The following is a 13,286-nucleotide window of genomic DNA, read 5'->3' on the forward strand; positions in this document are numbered from 1 at the left end:
ATGCAATCCAGTGCGCCTTTCTCCTCCCGCTGCCTGTGCTTCTATCTGAGAAGCCATGCTTCATCCAGATCCTTGTTTTGATCGCTAGTTGGTTCTAGATGGTTAGCACAGGCTTATGAAAAGGAAAACTGACTTTCTTTTTGTAACTTCATAGCTTTTCATTGTCTTTAATTTTCATCGTGGCCCTGATATAATTACAGATTAAGGATCAAACTTGATGATGACTAAAGGTTCTTCATGTCTGAACCGTAACTTGCTTATTTGTCTTTTCTCACGTCGTGTTCTTAATAAAAATATTTCTATTTTTGTTATTTTACCTAGCCATTACTTTTTAATTTTTCAAAATTTATTAGATAATAATCAAGCTAGCTGCTTTGTAAGCTGCTTGCAAAAATTGCACTTTTTTCATTTTTTGTTAGTACTATCCTTAAAAAAGTGTTTAACACAATCTAGCATGTCACCCCAAAAACATACTCTTATAAAATGTGAGTAAGCTTTTTAAAGTGACTTCAGAAATTGAGGGGAAGGGTCGATTTAAGAATAGGTAATGAGCAGTAAAGAAGAAAGTGGTAAAGTGGAATGTAAGACAGAAACTGAAAATTGTGTAGGGAATGTTTTTGCTTTTGCGTTTTTAACCTAACAAACAAAAACATATCTAGCTTTAGGCTATTCCTGAAGCAAGAATTATTATTGGTTATTTGAAGTGAATGGATTTCATTATAAATTGAAGCTCCTAATTTTTGTAATTAATAATATGCTGAATATATCACAAGTGCTCAATATTGGTCACGTTTTAACATTATTTCTGTTTGTTTTCAAAATGGAAAACCTATGTTAAAAAGGAACGTGATGATATTAAAGTGTGTCTTCTTTTTCTGTTTTCAGGTGCAGTTTTCTTGGCTATTTTTTGCAGGCGCTGTCCCTGTATTTTTTTCATTTTTTATTGTAACTCTGCTGTGTCATTATAATAATTGGGATCCAGTGATGGTGGGAATTAGAAGAGTTTTTGCATTTATATGCAGAAAACATCGAATTCAGAGGTAGACTGACTTCCTCTCTAGATGATAAGAAAATAATGTTGCCTTTTTCCATGGAGGTTTTTGTGAAAGATTATTGAAAGATTTATATTTTACTTACGTACTATGCCAGGAAAAAATCTCAGGCCCTGTGTATTTCTTCCTAATGAGTTTTGAAAATTGATTCTCCAGGCAAAACCTGTTATATTTTGTTATAATGGATTTAAATGTATACATTTTTTCACCTCAAATATAGTTCTTCATAAAATATGATAATGTTGTGTGAAATTTTCTTCCCATAAGTGCTTTTTAAGAGAGAGAACGGTTACACTTTCGTCTGAAAGAAAACCAAAACTCGTTAGTGGGCGGTTAAGCCCGATTCTTCACACTTAGTAGCTCCTGCTCTGGCAGCGCTGGCCTCAGCCAGCAAGATCGATGATCAGTACGGATCTGTCTCTGCTCTCAAGGTGGCTTCCTTTCTCCCTTAGAGCTCCAGAAGACAGCGAGCAGTGTGAGAGTCTCATTCCGATGCACCACGCTTCGCAGGAGGACGGAGCTAGCTAGCCTTGTCCCTAGCCCAGGTTTGTATAGCATGAACTCATTGCCCACCGTGAGTCCTTCATGTAACCTGTCACCATTTGTAATTCGATCCCATCTAGGTCAGTCTGAAAGAGGGCATGATACTCCAGGTAGACGTTCTTCACTAAGTTTTAACATGATTTCAGGAGTGTTTTTTTTTTTTTTAAGTTTTAAAGACTGTTTCAGAACAATAGTTTTTGTGGTTTGTCCAACCTCTGTAGCTTCAGAAAGTCTAGAGTGTATGAAAATTTTTGAATTTTTTCCAGTATTTTCCTCCTTTTGATCAGGCTTCTTCTGGTGAATCTTTTATTAAATGTTCAGTAATGGTAGTCCAGCACCATCGATCTTGTGGTCTCGACATGAAGGAGGTAGTCAGTTGCTCACGGAGACAATTAGTGACACTTTCCATGTCCTCCTTTTCCTGACTCGCCTCCTTTCTCTGTTGGCCAAGATAAATAGAGACCAATTGTTGTACCTTGGCTACCCTTTCAATCTGGGGAAATTTCATGATTATTTATTGGATAAATACATTTCCTGTCCATTTTTCCCCTCTCTTCATACCTAATGAAACAGCTATTGTTTGGATGTGGGCTTTTGGACTATTTTCTAAATTTATTTTCCCTTATGTATTTTATATTTTATTTGCCTTATCATTGTACTTCTTAGAAGCTTTCTCCAACTACGTCTTTATGTTTATAAGAAATAAGCCTTCATTTTTTAGAATTTTAGCTTTTTGATTCTTCTGTGCACATTGCGTGTTGAGGAGCTCTCTAGTGGGACAGTAGTGACGCTCGTGCCTGCTAGCCAGAGGGTTGGCAGTTTGAACACGTCAGTTACTCACAAGAGAAGATCTGGAGATGAGCTCCACGAAGATGGTTGAGTTGGTTCCAGCTCAGGGACATGACAGCCGCACAGAGCATTGCCTCATTCTATCACATCCTCCCAGCCATTACTGCTTGGTCCCATTGTGGTACTCACCGTGCCCCTCCCCCTCCTGGAGCAGCAGCCCGCAGCCTGCGGGTCACGGCCCCTCCGGGCGTCGAACGACCTCGGAGGTGATTTTGAAAACCATGGCTCGGGTCCAGCACACCTTAGGGTTCAAAGTGATATCTGTGCCTTTTAACACTTTGAAAAGTTCTTCTGCAGCAGATCTGCCCAAAGCAGCATGCTGCTTGACTTCTCGACTTCTGGTTCCGTAGGAGCAGAGCAGATCTGTTCTGTCGCGTATCAACTTGCTGGAACACAACAGGGATAAGCATGGTATCAGTAGTTTGCTTTTTCTCTTTTTAAATTTTATTGTGAATTAGGTGAAGACTAAATTTTCTTTTCAACAATTCATACTTCATATACAGATAGTTTGCTTCTTATTGATTGCGGTCCCCAGACCCGAAGGGTGACTAAAGGCCATGGGCTGTCCAACCGCTAAGTCTAGTCTTTTTAAAAAATTGTATGATTTTGAGTTTGTTCCCCATTGTCACCATACTATCCAGAAACTTCTAATGTTATTATTCACAGAGCAGTTGGTAGCGGTTGCTGGGTGCCACCTGGTTGTTCGGGCCTCAGGGTGGCGGAGGCTGATGTTCACATGGTACATTCGTTCATAGAACTAATTGTCTCCATGCATCCTCGATGATCTTTGCTCTTCTTTCCTCCAATGCGGAGAGACCAATCGTTGCACCTTAGACTGCTGCTCACTAGATCACTGCTCACTTTGACGAATCCAGGCACTGCTCCCCGGAGTAGTGTGTAAATCATTGTCCTGGTGGACTCTATTGTGGCACTTGCCTTTGATGCCCTCCATGACTGTGGTCTTGCGTCACCAGGCCCTGTGACTCATTGCTGCCCCACATCCTCTTCTGAAACCAGCCTGCACCTCTGACAGGCTGTACTGCTGCTATCGTCATTGATTTGTATGATTGACGCCTTTCCCTCAGCATAATTTCCTCCTGGTTGCTCCATTGTTTGTCTTTAGTGTTTCAGAGCACCACATGTGTGTAAGTGGCATAGCTTGTGTATCCATTCTTTCATTGATGAGCATTTAGGTTGCATCCATCTTGGGGCTATTATGCTAGTGCTGCGATGAACACAGGCATATATATATATATATATTTCACAGCTCCAATCTCTCTGATATATACGTAGATTTCTGGATCATACGGTGTTTCTCTTCCCAGCTTTTTGAAGAGGCAGCATACTGTTTAGTCTCCCTGCACCCTCACCAGCATGCATTGTTTACTTTTGCTTTGGACTTCACTGTGAATGCTGCAGTGGGATGGAATTTCAGCTTTGTTTTGATTTGCATCTCTTGAATGGTCAACGGTCCCAAGCACTTCTTCATGCTTCTCAGCCACCTGAATGGATTCTTTGCTGAGGGGTGTGTTCACGCCCCCTGACCATGTTTTACTGGATTATTTCTTCTGTTGTTGAGGTGCTTTTCTATATATTTCAAAGAATAATCTCTTGTCTGATATATTGTATTCTTAACCAATCTGTTTATATATATATGTATATTTATTAAATACTCTTATTGAGGGTTCTTACAGCTCTTATCACAATCCATACATTCATCCATTGTGTCAAACACATTTGTACATATGTTGCCACCATCATTTTTATAGCATTTTCTTTCTACTTGAGGCCCTGGTATTAGCTTCTCATTTCCCCCCTCTCCCACCCCTGCCCTCTCTCCCTCATGAACCCTTGATGTTATAGATTATTATTTTCATATCGTTCATCATCCTCTGTCACTCTTCACCCACTTTTCTATTGGTATTCCATCAGTTCTTGGAGTCTTGTTCTTGACCAATATCTTTAGTGCAGATTGAACTTCCTCCTCTTTTTTAAAAAAATCATTTGATTGGGGGCTCGTACAACTCTTATCACAATCCACACATCCATCCATTGTGTCAAGCACATTTGTACATTTGTTGCCATCATCATTCTCAAAACATTTGCTTTCCACTTGAGCCCTTGGTATCAGATCCTCGTATTTCCCTTCCCTCCCCACTACCTCCTCCCCCATGAACCCTTGATAATTTATAAATTATTATTATTTGGCTACATCTTACACCATCCGACATTTCCCTTCACCCACTTCTCCACTGTCCGTAATCCCCCAGAAAGGTTATATGTAGATCCTTGTAATCTGCTCCCCCTTTCTCCCTCACCTTCCCTCCACCCTCCCGGTATTGCTAATCTCACCACTGGTCCTGAAGGGATCATCTGTCCTGGATTCCTTGTGTTTCTAGTTCCCATCTGTACCAGTGTACATCTTCTGGTCCAGCCAAATTTGTAAGGTAGAATTGGGATCATGATAGTGAGGCGAAGGAAGCATTCAAGAACTAGAGGAAAATTCTATGTTTCAACATTGCTACACTGCACCCTGTCTGGCTTATCTTCTCCCCGTGACCCTTCTGCAAGGGGGTGTCCAATTTCCCATAGATGGGTCCTCGGTGCCCACTCCTTACGTCCCCTCATTCATAATACTATGATTTTTTTTTTTTTTTGGTCTTTGATGCCTGCTACCGGATCTCTTCGACACCTTGTGTTTATATTATTTTGATGAAATCTACTGCACATGAATATCTAATTTCTTTATTAAATCCTTTTATCGGGGGCTCTTACAGCTCTTATCACAATCCACACATCCATCCATTGTGTCAAGCACATTTGTACATATGTTGCCACCATCATTTTCAAAGCATTTTCTTTCTACTTGAGCCCTTGATATCAGCTCCTCATTTTTCCCCTCCCTCCTCCACCCTCATGAACCCTTGATAAATGATAAATTACTATTATTTTCATATCTTACATCATCTGCTGGCTCCCTTCAGTTCACTTTTCTGTTGTTCTTCCCTGGCGGGGGTGGGTGGGGGTATGTTGATTATTGTGGTCAAGTCCCCTTTTCTCCCCCCACTTGCCCCTTCCCCTCCTGGTATCTCTATTGGCCCTTAGGGGTTTATCTGTCCTGGATTCCCTGTGTTGTGGGCTCTTATCTGTAGCAGTGTGCATGTTCTGGTCTAGTTAGATTTGTAAGGTAGAATTGAGGTCACGATAGCGGGGGAGGGGAAAAGTGTCTAATTTTTAGGAGGTCCCAGTCACCTAGTTTGTGATCTGTGTTTGTGTTTTTTAGTTATGCATTATGACCTTTAAGTTTGTCCATATGTTTTCATTCAAGGTTTTATATTTAGCTCTCAATAGCCTTGAGGTCATTTTTGTACATGATGTAAGATATGTCTTATTTCGGTCTTTGGCAAATAGATACCAAGTTTTGCCAGCACCAATATGTTAAAGGAAATCCTTCCTTGTTTATTTAATGAGTTTTGACCCTTTGCCAAAGAGCAGTTATCTATAAGTGGGTAGGTTTACTTCTGGGTTCCTAATGCTGTTCCATTGGTTTCTGTGTCTTGCTGGATCAGCACTAAACCTCCCTGACTGCAGTAGGTTCTTTCTTATTTAATAGTGCTTTGTTTATCCAGGGTCTCATCTCCTGTCATTAAGGTTGATGATTAGTTTTTCTGTTTCTTTAAAGAACGGTGCTGGGAGCCGGATTGAGATGGCATTAAATCTGTAGATCATTGCGGTGATGTCAACATTTTCACAATGTTAAGTCTCCCTATCCATAAGCATGGTATTTTCTCCCTTTTATACATGAAGGGGTACCACCACCACCACCAACAACAACAAAAACGGGAAAAAAACACTGGGTGGAGCTTTCATAGTACACGTTTTTCCTGCTAGGTGAGCATCAAGCAACCCGATCTGAGTTAGTGCACTCAGTTAGTGCACTCAGTGGCATCTCCTGGGAAGGTTCTCTCAGGTCATGGTGATTTATTTTTTCATAAACGCAATTTTGCTCAAACATTTTTTTGTGATGGCTGATTTAAGAGAACAGCATGTGACTGTGAAATTTTTGTTTCCTGCTTGGGAAAAATGCCACAGAAACTGTTGTGATGTTGAACACAGCTTACAAGGACAGTACTATGTGCAAAACTCAAGTGTATGAGTGGTTTTCTCATTTCAAAAAAGGTGAAATGTCCATTGATGACAAACCTTATTGTGGACATCCGTCAACTTCCTGAGCAGATGGAAATGTCAACTCATAGTGTATTTGGAGTTCATCCCACCAGGTCAGACTGTTAATCAAGCTTTCTATTTAGAGGTTCTAAAAAGATTGTGTAGTAGTATGTGACAAAGAAGGCCGGATCTGTGGCAGATGTGGGGCTGGTTTTGCCACAGTGCACCTGCTCGTGCAACCATCTCACTGAGCCAGTGTTTGGCACAGAACAGCATGCCTCTCTTGCCCCATGCACCTGACTCACCTGACCTTGCTCCACACGACTTCTTTTTGTTTCTGCAATTGAGAAGGAAAGGACAGAGATTTGACAACATAGAAGTGAAGGAAAAAATGAGGGAGGGTCTGTCAGCCATCCAAACAGATGAGTTTGAAAAATGTCTCCAAGAATAGAATCACAGATTTGACAAATGTATTAAGTGTAAGGAGAGTAATAACGTTGTTTTGTAAAAAAAATAATAATAAATTGAAATCTATAGCTTTGAGTTGGGGCAATTCCAGTTTTCCAGTGGGGGAGTACCCCCTCGTAGGTCACCTTGGGTTTCTTACTCTATAGTTTCATATATGTTATAAATTTTAAATAAGGTAGAATATTTTAACAGCCTCACAACAAAAGAAGAGGTTGATCAGGTCATTTAAAAACTCCCAACAAAGAAGGTTCTGATTCAGACAGCTTCGCTGGTAAATTCTACCAAATATTCTGCAAACAGCTGACACCAATCCTCTTCCAACTATTTCAGAGTATTGAAATGGATGGAATACTTCTGAGTTCATTTTCTAAAGAGAGCGGGACCCTGATACCACAGCTAGGCAAACATCACCGAAGAAGAAAGGTATAGAATTATAAACACAGACATGAAAACTCTTAACAAAATCATAGGCAGTAGAACCTAACAACATATATGTATAAAAAGAGTACATTGTGATGAGGTGGGATTCATACCAAATATGCAAGGATTTTTAACGTTAAGGAGAAATAAAAACAGTATAATCTACGACATATATAAAACAAAGGAACAAACTTAACAATTGGTGCATTCCACAAAATTCAGCACCCTTTGCTGATAAAGCACTCATGTCCAATTAGGAAAAGAAAGGAAATTCCTCAACATAATTAAGGGCATATGTACCAAACCAATAGCCTACACTAGTCTGGATGGAGAGAGACTGAAAGCAAAAAGGAGCCAAGGCAGAGATGCCTTTCATCACCACTGCAGTTCAGAGTTGTCCTGGAAGTCTTCGCCAAGGCTACAGCACAAGAAAGAATTTAATGACATGCAACTTGGTAAAGAGGTAGAACTCCATTGCTGACGACCCAACAAGGAGCCCTTGTGGCATAGTGGTTATGCGTCCGGTTGCAATCTGCAGGTCAGCAGTTGAAAACCCCCAGCCACTCCATGGGAGAAAGACTCCCATAAACAGCTAAAGTCTCGGAAATGCACAAGGGCGCTTCAGGGTCCCGATGAGTGGACATCCACTCGCTGGCAGTGAGATTTAGTTTATGATTCTTACATAGACAGCGAATGGAGCTAATTGGAAGAGTCACAGAGTGGCAGGGTACAAAATAAGCATGCAGATCATTTGCAAATCTTTACACTAACAGATCAGATTCTGAAAAGGAAATCAGAAAAACAGCATTTATAATAGCCACCCAAATGATGAAATACTTAGGAATAAATAAAATCAGAGAAAAACAGTATTACCTTTTTAAGAGTCCATCTTTAATCTCTCGTTGTTTCACGTTTATGTGTTGTGTTCTCAGGTATAACATTTTCTTGCATATCTCCTGACACCGCTTTATTATTCTAGTTATTTCAGTGTTTGCCTTGTATGCTTTTTCTCCACTCTGAGAACCTGGTGATCTTGGTTCTTGCTTGTGTTTGGGTGAGAGGCACTTTAACAAGCGGATGGGAAGCTCTTCTGGGCTTCAGTGAAGATGCTCTACCTTGGCTCTTGACACACACACACACACACGCACACACACACACACCCTCCCCCCCCCCCCCCTTTATTAGCAGCGTGAAATCTCTTTCTTCCTAACTAACCCGGTCAGATATGTCCCAGGGCATGTCCTAGAGCGATTTGCCTTGCTGCCAACACTGCGGAAAGGAGGGAAGCAGCTGGCTACCCCAACCTTACTCTGTATTCTTTGACCTCATGTTCCTTTTCAGTAGGAAGCTTCTTTGCAGAAAATACACTTTAAGTCTTCTCGTTGGAAAGGAGAAGTGGTACTTACTTGACCAGCTGTGAAAAGTAAAGAAGATCTGTGCATTTTAACTGCATTTTCTATAGACTAACCTTCCTCTACTAGAGGGCGTGTCTTGCTTTCTCTACGCCTAGCTAAGAGTCAACTGCTGTGCCTCTGTCTCTCTGATCTTCTTGTGGCTTATTCCTTTAAATATGTAGATAGTCGTTCTAGTGAGGTTTTGGAGCACAATTGGTGCTAAGTATGTGTTTACTTTTCATCTTTAAATTGAACACACAGTGATTGATTTGTGTTTCCCACACCACACCCCTAACTCTCAAATGTATGCTATAAATCCTAACCTCTGGTGCCGTGGTTCACACCCCATCTGGGAGTGTGTGTTGCCTTTGTTATGTAAATGAGGGGCAGTGTAGTGTGGACCTAGAGCCAATCTTTTTTGAAATATGAAAGAGATTAAATACACGCAGACATGGGGTGGGGAGAGAGGCCTAGTCATAGGAGATCACTCAAGAGCAGAGCACAAACTCAAAACATGACATACAGAAGGTTAAAATTTTCAAATTATGATCTAATTATTTTGTGTATGTGTGTGTTTTTGGTTTTTTTTAGCATATCTGGTAATGGAACTTGTCACGGCGAAGAGACAATCTCTAGCAAGTTTTTATAGAAAAGAGTGTTTCAGTGCCTGGTGTGAAAAATAATGGTTTCAGTTCTTTGAAGCTGTAAAATATGCTTCCCACATATGTGTTCTTCATTTTCATAATGAAGTTCTTTGCTATGTAGCTGTCTACATATCACTACAATTAATGAAGGTCCAGTCTACAGTCCATCTTCAGGACCAACCTGCCTTATCCATCTCAAGGAATTCAGCTGATGACGTAGTTTGAACTAATCAAGGAATGAAATCCTAATTTCTAGAGATTGTAGCGTGTTCGTGTTAAATGGTGGACTCTATTATTAAAATGTAAGGCAATCATATGTGTATATGGATCAGTGTTTCTTACAGGCAAAATACTAAAATCTGCCTGTAATAGGTACGGCTTCCATTTCTGAGTTTTATAGAATGTTGCAAATTAACACAAAAAAATGTTTAATTTGTATAACAAGTGTGCACATGCAAATTTGGTGGGGCTTTAAAATGAATAAATATTTGAGAAAAGATCATGGTTCACTTACATTATGTATACTGTATTACTTTCATAGCATTAGGTGCCTTGTATTTTGAATCTGTGACAATGACAATTTTTATATGGGAAGTTTTATTGTAAAATGATTGTGTTTTTCTACAGGCTATGTTGCTGTAAATTTCATTGATAAAGCTTTTTGCATAATTTAGATTTGAGGAGATATTCACTCTACAATTAAGAGATTTTCCTAATAGAATGGTTTAAACTGAAGTGATAGAGAGTTTTATTAAAATAAATGCTCCCAAATGTTTACATATCTGTATTTGTGTATTGGAACTGTTATCAAGTGGTGTCTCGTTTGTGTCCCACCCCCCGCCCCCTACATGTAAATGTGCCAAAGGCCTCTATAACTGGCGTCTTCTTTAAATAATTTTCCTAAATAAAATTTTAATGGTTAAAATGCCAAAGAATTCAGGCAAGAAAGAATTTTACTTTTAAAATCACATTTGAAGTTTTCTTCTGCCACGGTTAAATGGAATATTACTCTTGATTGTAACTATTGAACTTCAGTCCTGTTTGTACACCTTGTACCGCTGTTCCCCAGCCCCCTCTATTGCAGACCTCAGTGGGTGAAAGTATGTCTCAGGATTCATCTAACCTTTGGATTCAACAAAACTCATTTTCTTTTCGAGTTTTGTGAGAATAATGTAGTTTTTTTCAAAATTCTTAATGAATGTGGTTCTTAAAAAATCCCCTTTGTGGTATTTTCCCTCAGTTTGTCCTGTTTACATTTTAGAAAATGCTTTGTTGCTATTCTGCATCTAAAATTAAGGTTAGCCATCTTCTTGCTTAGGCCTGACAATTCTCGTACTAGGTGTGTTTGTCTGGGTAGACTAGAGAAACAAATTCATACACACTCATATGTGGATAAGAAAGAGCTGTATAAACAAAAGCAGTTGAATATTGAGAAAACATCCCAGCCCAGTCCAGATCAAGTCCATAAGTCCGATATTAGCCCATATGTTCTATACCAATCTATAAATTCCTCTTCAGACTCACACAACACGTGCAATGATGCAGAATGCAGGAAGATCATAGGCTAGTCAGTGGGAAGTTTTGTTGGATCCTGTGGTGGTGTAAGCATCTCAGCACTGGCAGGGTCTCCACGTGGCTGTTCCAGCTCAGGGCACTAATGTAGTTCCATGTGTCAGTAGAGAGTCTTCAAGGGAGTGAGCCGAGAGAGGGTGTCTCCCGCCTCCAAGGAGGAAATACAGGAATTCCCTGAATCCGCAGGAGAAGACCACGTCCACACACAGGCCTCATTGGCTGTGATCTGATTGACAGACTAGACTCCACCCCTTCACTCTTAATCCTCTGAAGTCCCAAAGTGACACCAGATTATATGACATTGGGCTAGTTTAATATGCTATTGGATTTTGAAAGACAGCTGTAATCTCAATTGTTAATTCTTTTTGTTTTTAATACCTTTTATTGCGATTTGAGTGAAGGTTCACAGAGCAAGTCAGTTCTCTATTTAACGGAGTCCGTCCACATTTCGTTTCATGTCACTGACTGTACTCTTCACACTCCGACATCACTTAGCCTACTTGCCCGCCACCCTGCCTTTCCCAATTCCATACTACCTTCTTTCCTGGCCCTTCCTGCGTTCTGAACTTTGTCTCAGAGCTGGCTGAAAAATAAGCTCCGAGGCTGGTTGAATTTCAGACCTGAGGGACCTAACAGCTGGGTTCTCCCACTGACCTTCCCATTAGTAAGGCTGGTCTTTTAATGAGTTTTTGAGTATTATTCCTAATTTTGTTCTCACTCCATCTACCTTATTCCACGGTCTTCTGAAGTGATCCCTCTCACACCAGTCACTCGTGGTTCCAGTTTCAGAGTCCTGGACTTATTGTTTCCAATGTTTAGTCCCCTGGACTTGCCATCTCCATGTTTGCTTTTCTTCACTCTTTTCTGCTCCAGATGGGGAGAGACCACGAGTTGCACCTTATGTGGCCATTCCCAAGCTCTTCAGACCCTGTTGCTTCTCACTCGAATAGGATGTTAAAAAACAACAACCAAAGCCATTGTCTTTGTGGAGTCTGGTATACTAATTGACACTGGTGTCTGTTCCCCAAGGTCCTGAGTCCCCAGGCCCAGCAATTCATTTCCTCTTGTTAAATAATAAATAAAAGTAATGTTCATTTTATGAGACTTTTTATGTGGCTTAGCAAGTTAAATAGATCCATAAAGATGTAGGCTCAAGAAACAGTTGAAGTGGGTTACTTTCGTTCGTTCGTGGATTCCCCTAAAATAGAGGTATCCAGGCCCCAGTCATCACAGCAACCACATAGCAGGCATTTAGAAACACCAGAGGAATGACATCCAAGGAGCTGTTGATGGTCGTCCTCTCAAACAGAACAGTGTTGACCCATGATTCTATTTTTGAGAATCTACAGACACTAATAAGTATCTCTAATACCTTTCTTCCCACACATGATTTAAATGCCATTGTTGTACCATGTTCCAAATCTGACCTGGCTTGACAAGGAAATCTGCTGTTTTGTCAGAAAGGCTTTGTTAGATGAACATCAGAATCTCAAATAAAACAGTAATGAGGCAGGATGCAGGATGCGCCATAAAAAAACACTGGGCTTGCGTGGTGCTCCCATGCTTCACTCCTGTCCGATTTTCAAATTGAGATTGTATCAGTTTGTATCATTCTAATCAGTCAGACTTAATTCATTTTCTGCTTTAAACTGATCCTCACCCCACCCCTCCCTACACAACCCCTCACTTCCCCCAGAAGCTGAAAAAAACGTTTCTGTGGGCTCGAACTCACAAAGTTAGATATGACTGTGCTCAGAGGGGTGCAGTCTTATTGCAGGAAGAATGCAAGTGACAGCTTTAAAATCCCCCATTTGAGCTACAGAGGTTGTGAGTTCTGACCTCTAGAACCCATGCCTCTTCATAAAGCACCTTGGTGATTTCGGTAGAACTGATCCTCCATGTGGTGGCTTTAAAGGAGGATAAAGGATGAATTAATTAGATTTTCCTGGGATAAGCGAATAAACACTATTTTCACTTTAAGCAATTCTGGTTTATATTATAATCCTGCTTCATTTCTCCCTGGTCTCTTTTTGAAATATTCCTTACAACTAAATCATATAGGAAGAAGTCACAGAAATGAGATGAATATGCTCTCAGGCATCTGCAGGTTTAACTAATTTAGTGTTGTTCATTGATTTTTTTTTTTATGGTGATGAGCAGGAGTCCTGATAGGGCAG

The 13,286-nt window shown here is 40.3% G+C and overlaps 1 protein-coding gene across 2 annotated transcripts in view; it reads left to right on the forward strand.

The window, feature by feature from the left end:
* The window catches only part of SLC35F5 (solute carrier family 35 member F5), a 70,800-nt gene extending 58,682 nt beyond the window's left edge, over nt 1-12,118 (forward strand). The window contains exons 13-15 of one of the 2 annotated variants that reach the window (XM_075530280.1): nt 886-1,040; nt 1,505-1,597; nt 9,485-12,118. In XM_075530280.1, coding sequence (XP_075386395.1) covers nt 886-1,040; nt 1,505-1,580 — 231 coding nt within the window. In that variant the 3' untranslated portion in view covers nt 1,581-1,597; nt 9,485-12,118. The remainder of the gene's footprint in view (nt 1-885; nt 1,041-1,504; nt 1,598-9,484) is intronic. The other variant, XM_075530279.1, reaches the window with a different exon arrangement.
* Nucleotides 12,119-13,286: the final 1,168 nt, after the last annotated feature.

The sequence above is a fragment of the Tenrec ecaudatus genome, chromosome 13 (assembly GCF_050624435.1).
Source record: "Tenrec ecaudatus isolate mTenEca1 chromosome 13, mTenEca1.hap1, whole genome shotgun sequence".
In the NCBI taxonomy this organism is placed as follows: Eukaryota; Metazoa; Chordata; class Mammalia; order Afrosoricida; family Tenrecidae; genus Tenrec; species Tenrec ecaudatus.